The sequence below is a fragment of the Haliotis asinina genome, chromosome 2 (assembly GCF_037392515.1).
Source record: "Haliotis asinina isolate JCU_RB_2024 chromosome 2, JCU_Hal_asi_v2, whole genome shotgun sequence".
Lineage (NCBI taxonomy): Eukaryota > Metazoa > Mollusca > Gastropoda > Lepetellida > Haliotidae > Haliotis > Haliotis asinina.
Window position 1 is genome coordinate 8,795,538 of NC_090281.1, and position 8,411 is coordinate 8,803,948.

At 37.1% G+C, this 8,411-nt stretch overlaps 2 protein-coding genes across 2 annotated transcripts; one reads left to right on the plus strand and one right to left on the minus strand.

Annotated features, from left to right (window-relative positions):
- Window positions 1-724: 724 nt before the first annotated feature.
- LOC137273199 (uncharacterized) lies at window positions 725-5,878 on the minus strand. Its single transcript, XM_067805697.1, has one exon. The coding sequence runs from the start codon at window positions 5,753-5,755 to the stop codon at window positions 4,442-4,444; it is 1,314 nt and encodes a 437-aa protein (XP_067661798.1). The 5' UTR covers window positions 5,756-5,878; the 3' UTR covers window positions 725-4,441.
- Window positions 5,879-6,817: 939 nt separating this feature from the next.
- LOC137274798 (uncharacterized) lies at window positions 6,818-7,366 on the plus strand. The gene has a single exon (XM_067808131.1). The coding sequence runs from the start codon at window positions 6,818-6,820 to the stop codon at window positions 7,364-7,366; it is 549 nt and encodes a 182-aa protein (XP_067664232.1).
- Window positions 7,367-8,411: the final 1,045 nt, after the last annotated feature.

An 8,411-nucleotide genomic window follows, 5' to 3' on the forward strand; every position in this document is an offset into this window, starting at 1 on the left:
GAAATCTCGCAAAAGTAAGTGTTCATTTTTATGCCTTCAATCTAACAACTTCATAAAAAGTCAAAGATGCATTTCTTTTGCCGAACAGTACAAATGTAAGTGAGTTTATGCATTTTATTCTTTGCAAGTAAAGTTTTCTCACAACCTGGGAATCTGGTGTGGTCTAATGTTGTGTTTAGCCAATTGTTACTGACATATTGAAGGATATATTTAATTTAATTGTTTAACCTAAAAGTGAAGTCTAGAGAAAGAAGAAAGTCAGTTACTTTGGTGACCAAAAGCAGTCTTAGACCAAAACTCTTTGGATATAATTGTTGACTTATCCAAACAAAATTAACTTGGGAGGTAACGGTTAAGTAAATTATGCAATACATAGGTCTAAGGTCAACATTATCATGATAATGAGTTGAGTTTATGAATATGTCAAATTGTCTGTGAGTTTGTCATGAAAATAAGCAGATCTTGAGAGAGTGAGTGAATTAGTTTAGCTTTACGCCACTTTTAGCAATATTCCAGCAACATCCTAGCAGCATACACCAGTAATCAGCTTCATACATTGCACCCATGTGGGGAATCAAACACAGGTCTTCAGCATGATGAGCGAATTCTTCAACCACTTGGCTACCATACCGCCCCAGTGAGATCTTGATTAGAAAGAATCAGTGATTCTGTTATATCTAAATACCTGAATATTCAAAAGAAAACAACAGGAACAAAGTACAAGTAAATATGTGTATTTCACACAGTTGCGTCACCAAAACAAAGTGTGGTTTCAGTAACAGTTGCACCAAAGTGATCAAAGTCATAACATTTCACATACAATAATACACACATCATATTCAGTGTCAACTATATAAGCATGAAAAGTGCCATAGCAAGTTGTCATGACAACCATACTGTGGTCCCTTACATGTGCAATATATTCACAAAACAAATGTTATTCACAAAACAAATGATACTCTACTTGTACTGGCAGTGATAATATTAGTCATGACAAAGTAAACAACTCACCATTAGAATAACAGAACTAAATTAGACCAGACTAAGTGCCTCCTTTCACAGATTTTTATCCTAAATATACTAAAATGAGAAAGGAATAATATGTTGTTATTAAATATAAAAAACCCAGGTACAAATAAATTACATGAATAGCATTTGGAAAATTAGTCTTTTCAGTACTTTATAGTACATATCAGGCACCAGTTTTTGGGGTAAAGAAACATACATGATGCTTCTTGTTGAATTATAGTGAGTATGCTCTTATGCCATTTTTGGCATTATTCCAGCAATATCATGGCAGGAAAAACCAGAAATGGGCTTCACATATTGTACCCATGTGAGGAATCGAACCTGGGTCTTCAGGGCGACTGAACTCTTTGACCAGTAGGCTACCCTATTGTTAAGTAATAGATCAGCAGGAGAGAAAAAATTAAACAAAATGACAACTTAGACATAATTTAGGCTACTGGATATTACTAGTAGATATCTAGATACTTACATGTTTTTGTAATACGGCACCTGGAAAACATGTTTGATTTGACCATGCTATGTCAGTCGTTGACGTGACATGGTGCCCTGTAAAACCTTATGCATCAGTTATTTTAGCAAAACAAATGCCATTTAGTCTCATGGAAATGATGCCAAAGGACATGCGCACTCAATGATGACCCTCAATTATGACCATCACTCAAAGTCAATCCAAATCATTCATAGATGTAATATGTATTGTATGAATATTTTTATTATTATTGGATATTTACATAGCACACATATCCACCCACTAGTTCATGCTCAACGCCTTGGATATGCTGGACATATGGACATACTACCTGCAACTACCTGCAATAAAACTAAAAAAGTAAGAGATTTGGGGAATAATGCTGGTTTAAATATCAGCTTGACTGTCAGTTTCACTGAACATGCTAAAGAACAAAGCCGCCACCACCAGGATGTTGGGCACGGTCATGACAATGACAGGATTAACATGGCAAAGTGTCTCTTCATACATGTAAACACAACAGTTTACCGGAGTACAAGGGAAGACACTAACCATATATTAACAATCTGGATGTTCACCTAAAATGCTGTTTGCTTCTAACATATGACTGCATTTTCTAATTTGATGGCAGTAAACACAAAACATCAATAATAATGTTTATCATGTGAAACTATCTAGACATCAGTTACATACATTATTCAGAATTCTTGCATGTACTTGATTTGGACATGTACAAAATATGAAATTATTAACATCTTAACATTCCTGTTATTGAAAGTATGCTTTGGTTAACAATTGGGATAGGCATCACTGTGAAAAATATTCTGGCTATAAAATATTGTATGGAGAAAGTCAGGCGTGACGCAGGTCTCAGACCACACTGGTGAAACCAACAAGCACAAGGATGCAGACATATCCAGACATATGACTAGGTTGATGTGGATTCCAAGGGACACAACTCCTGTGCTCCAGACAGGAGACAACTTAAGACAACTGGGTTGGTTTGTTGCTTGCCACTGCACTCAGCAGCATCTCAGCTATACAGCATCAGTCTGTAAATAATCAAGTTTGAACCAGACAATCAAGTGATCAACAGCATGAGCATCAGTCTATGCAATTGGGACAAGATGACATGAGTCAACCAAGTGAGTGAGTTTGACCACTCGATCCTGTTAGTCACCTTAAACGATAAGGATGGTGAAACTCAAATTCAGTCAATAAAATCAAGAGTATAGGTTTTGTGCAGAGAAAGCTATAAGAATAATCATGCCATACCAGCACTAGAACCCACAATCATAGTGATCATGCCTAAGAGGGCAACTCTTAGCCAACTGTATTACATATTTCTGCAGCACCATTATGCAAAACAAAACCAATGGATACGATGTAATATTTGAAATATGCACTGTATAACCTACTGTTCACATGCAGTGCTAAGTCATAATACGTATGTCATTATTTACTAATTCACACTGGTCATCTATGTTAAAGTGTTATATCCAACACAAGCCAAGCACTGACAGCTGACACATCAACGTATTTTGTATACGGTAAATATCATGTTAAGAAAAACAACTGTAGGATGCATGTCCTCACATAACACATAGGTTTCATTCTTAATAATCTTATCCATACGTGACCAGTGTATGAAATAAGGTCTGTCCAACAGCCCGAGATATGATATTCAATGAAACAGTGAAACTAACATGACAAAGATACTGCTGATGTTAAGTACTGTATACATGGGTGTGTTTACAAGAACAGTAAGATGTACCTTATACCTGTTGTAACTCTACATTCACTATAGTTTCTAAACTTAATCATAGGTTAGTGAATACCCAAAGAACATTACCCAGTGTGAATTGAACATAGTGAGGAATTTGTGGTTGGTTGGCCCGTTGGTTGAATGTTTAAGTTTAACGATGCATTTGGCAATATTCAAGCCATATGACAACAATCTGTTAATGATCAAGTCTGGACCATACAATCCAGTGATCACCAGCATGAGCACTTATCTACATAACTGGGATACGATGACATGTGTCAACAGAGTCAGCGAGTCTGACCACGCTATCCCATCAGTCAGTTCTTATGACAAACATGGCTTGCTGAAGACCAATTCTAACAGCAAAATGGTATCAGGAGCCATGAAGTAGGTTACCAGCAGAAACCAATGCTATCAGTCACAATCTTGTGTTAAACATCTTAACATTCCAAGCCTTGCCTGAGAATCAGATGGTTCTGAGTAGTAGTAATAGAAACGTTAATATTGTCATATTGCTCCAGCTCATACTGGCAAGACTTCTGATGGACAACGTAATTTACATGTATACATTACAAGCATCACGATAATGATGGACAGGATGAAGCTGTTGCTGAACAATAAATATTTGTGCTTAAATACTAAATTACTACAGATATAAATGGCTGACCCGCTGCAGACAGGGGAGATGATATGAAGGGAGAAAGCCGCAGGGGTTAACAAATGTACAGGCTCCCTACCAATCCTGACTACTTTTGAATACCTCTGAAACACAAAGAAACATTCCTTGGACTGGCTGTTTTATAAATTATATTATACAATTCAAGGAGGCAAACATTGACACAACATGTGGTATTGTTGCTACACTACATGATTTCAGTTAACCCTCTTTTCACAAGTTTACCATATTTACAGGAATGCTACAAAATCGCAAAAATTAAACGTATGAAAAGAATAGAAATTATCTTCAATTCTTATCATTTGTCATCATCCTACAAAACCGACATCTAGCTACTTGTCATACTTGGAATTGTCAAACCTTCCTTATCAGATTGCTCTCAGATTTGAGGACTAATTACATATTGAATTCTAAACCTAAATCAGTATACCAAAAGTGATGAGTATGAAGATTTCAAAAGATTCATTCACAGTAGGTATGGTGAGAATGTTCAAGCTTTCTTTCACACAAACACATCCATAACCTTTTGAATTCTTTGTCTGCATAATGGGCACACACGTCTTTCTATCAATCGAGATCGGACGATTCGATTGGCACAGTCTACACACAAGCACATATGCCTACATGGCAAAATAAGAACTGATTTTGTCTGATCTTGACAAACAACACATTTCCTCTTATCCTTCTCTCGTTCAATTTCCATTTCATAGTCATGAGTGCTCATTTCCAACTTCTGTGCCCTGTTTGGTGTAGATGATCGACTACGCAAACTGTACCGCTCAGATGGAGTAGGGAGCTCCACTTCAATTTCATGGTCACTATCATCTGAGGAAAATGTTTGAGAATTCAAGGACCCTTCACTTTCATCATCATCTTCATCATCTCCATCTGAATCTACATCACTTCCATCTTCATCATCACTACCGCCAGTCAGCGTGGCATTGTCATCACTGATATATTCATTTTCTTCACTTTCATAGTCTTGTTCATCAAAATCATAGTCACTCTCAAAGTCATTATCAATATCATATAAATTGTGTGGTCTGCGTGGATGTCTTCTCACTCTTCGTCGCCACCAACTCAAGAATGAAAAACCTCTGTTCTGAAAAAACTTGAACAGCTCAGATATGATGACATACAATATACAACACAACAGAACACCCAGGTATACTTCCTTGGAGAAAGTAAATGTTTCAGAGAGGTTTGTTGTCACGTTGGCCCAAGCATTACACAATTTGTCTCTAAATTTCCACACACACTCAAGTAAGGATGCAAACCCATACCCAAGGCCACTGAAGACACCTTTCACAACAGATATTGTCAAAGTTCCAATCATTGAGAAACCTCCAAAGACAGTGTCCACAAAGTTTTTGGACATGTCAATGCCATAGTTCCAAGTAGATCCACAGGTTTCAATGACATCTGTTGCAGAATGTTTTAAGGTTGTCAGTGTCACATAGCTCCCTGTCCATATGCACACTGCAACTGTTTCAATTCCAGTCAATACAAAACAAACAACTTTGTACAGCAACAACAGTATTTTCCAAATAAGGGCACACAGAGTGCAGAAACACCCAAACAAATCTGTTGCGAAGTCAAAGATGTGATGTCCTAAGTCCATCGTTCCGCAAATGATCCTCTCTAGCGCCCAAGCAAGTGTTGTGACGATCAACGATGCGCAGTGACAAACGGTCGACATCACTTGGTAGTTCGTATACACAACATAATGAACTATTTCACAAACTGTTGCTACGGTTTGGGACATCGCTGAACAAAATGTTAAAAATCCCTGAGATACTGCTTCTACAGTGACCATCTTTACAACTCTTAGCAAGTATATTCTGCTTTTTCATGAATTCTGGTTCTGTTTATTAAACAAACGGTTGACACTTGAGCAGTAGCTGGAAGTTCGCTGACGCGACGCCATATTTTCTGGAGCACGGGCACATATTTCCGGTTTTGTGGAGAAATCCTTTTAAATGGAACTTATTATACATTCAGATTTGTTTTGCTAGATAAATGCATGATTTTACAAGTAAAAAAGAGTAAAACTTACAATACTACAATCTACCTCCTTTTATACTTCCTTTTACAGACAAAATGCATTTTTATCGTATAATATTATTTATCAACGTGTATGTTATGAGTTAGTGTAAGTAGTTGTAAGGAAAGTTTAAGAATGACTTAACCGGAAGGGAATTCCGTGTATCGAATGAAGCTTAGGGATGCATCTATTTATACATGTCATGAAGACCTTTTGCAGTAAAATGGTGCCGGCTTCATAGCATCAATTGCGCTGTCTACAGATAGGTATAAGATCTGCCGTAAACAGTGGTTTTGATGAAAAACTGACCATGGCAACAGAATATAGCACGTGCAGACTATGTTGTTTACATTGGTTGCAGGACTGTTCCTGATTTCAGTGGCTGGTTGCGTCTGTGTGACATTGAAGATATATTTCGCCATGCCTGCCAATCTCACGTCAGGTCTCCGTTATGCCTTCGACTTTATTGTAGCATTGGCTGAGTTTATCCTTAAACTAGCCTACATCATTATTTTGTTTGTGATAAACATTGTCACGTATGTATTATCGAGCTTACTGCAGTTTGTGCCATATCTGTTCAAGACATTTTCCTCCCTCCTCTCGTTTCTGTTCTGGATTTTAACACAACTCATTCGAGGAATATTTGGAATGGGGGACAAAACGACGAACACATTAAGTTGGCTGTTCTTATTGTGTTCAGTTTATTTATATTTTGATCATAAAGGCTTTTTCTTTGGGTCAAAGACTCAAGAACGAACTGCAGAAAATCAGGATAACAGGCAAAATGACAGAGGACGAAATACTAATACTCAGAGAGAAAATCGTAGGAATGAAATGGAAGATCGCAGCCGTAATAATCATGAACAGGCCAGGCAGCGTATTGGGAGAACAGTAGCAGACCAAATACATGCAAATGACAGAGCAGGTGGAAATCAAAATCAAACTGAAAGGTTGAGAGAAGTTCAGCCACCACAAGCTCAGGGAATGAGGACAGGGACTAGTCAACGTCCACAAGCACAAGCAGTCATGGCTGAAGATATTCATGATGATTCAAATGATGACACTCAACAGCTTGAAGCTGAGAATCGAGAGAATGAAAATGAAGCTAACACTAAAGAGGAAGCAGATAAAACAAGAATGCATGACGACAATGTTCGCAACACGGAACGGGAATTGTATGATGGTGCTGCCCCGCCACGGTCAGAGGAGAATATTGATATCACTCTATGTGTAATATGTTTGGACAGAGAACGGAATGCTGCTGTATTCCCATGTGGCCACACCCATCTTTGCCTGACTTGTGTCCAGCGACTGAGAGAAGAAAATGGACTGTGTCCCATGTGTCAGAGACATATCCAAGAATACAGAGAGGTCTTTGTCTAAATTTGTGGATGTCAGTATATTTATACAAGGGTCACAGTAAATCATTTTTGCTTATATTTTCAAGAAAATACTGTTTTTTATGAAACAGTGCTTCAACTGATTGGATGAACTGTGTCATTGAAATGTGTATACATAATGTAAGTGATGTTCTTGAAAATGATACCATACTTCCTTGCTCTTTTAAATGCTTTTGAACCAGACTATAACATGGTTCATGCTGTTATGTTTTACAGTTTATGGGCAATTGTTGTTAAGATGATGAATACAATATCTGAGTTATGAAGATCATGATGAACATTTTGTTTAACATTCAAAGGAATATTGCCCCTCATGCTGGTAAATACAGACAGTTTTTCATTTTTTGACATATTTATATCCATCTTCAACTGTTTGTAGGAATGAGGTAACTGAATTTTCAGTTTACAATTAAGTTAACATTTTCAAGAAAAGGCCAAGTTTGGATAAAATGTTTTTGTTCTGATCACCTGGTGTTCAAGAATGTAGTTTTTGGTTGTTTGTTGCATTTAATGATTTATTGGTCTTTCATTTTTTTGTATGATTTGAGGTGAATCTTGCCTTCATATTGTAATGCATGTCTTGTTACCAGTCAGGTCATATCAAGATATTATCATAATTAAACACCTATCATTAATGTAATTAGGTCCACCATCACTATGTGTTCATTGCAGTATTTGTATTGTTTGTGCTTCCCTGAGTGAAGCTATCATGAAGATACGGTTACGAACTGGTCTTCAGGAATCCATGCATGTTGAAAGAGGTGATAAATGAAAGTGAATGGTTCTTCTATGTTGTTGATATTTGGTGAAGGTAATAACACTCTTACCAAGCAAGTGATTATCATATGATACAGTGATGCTGTCATATAGCTCGAACATTGCTGAGTGCAAACAACAAAGACACTTGCTGTTTGTGGCAAACTTGATTTGTCATCATGGTCAGTTTTAATAGTTACACAAAGCATGGATACATTATTTAGGTGAATATATTGCTATCCATTTGAAACTTCACCATGATGTATTTGGTT

Coding starts and splice junctions, on each gene's coding strand:
- LOC137273199 (XM_067805697.1), bottom strand. CDS start 5,755: ATGGTCACTGTAGAAGCAGTATCTCAGGGATTTTTAACATTTTGTTCA.
- LOC137274798 (XM_067808131.1), top strand. CDS start 6,818: ATGGAAGATCGCAGCCGTAATAATCATGAACAGGCCAGGCAGCGTATT.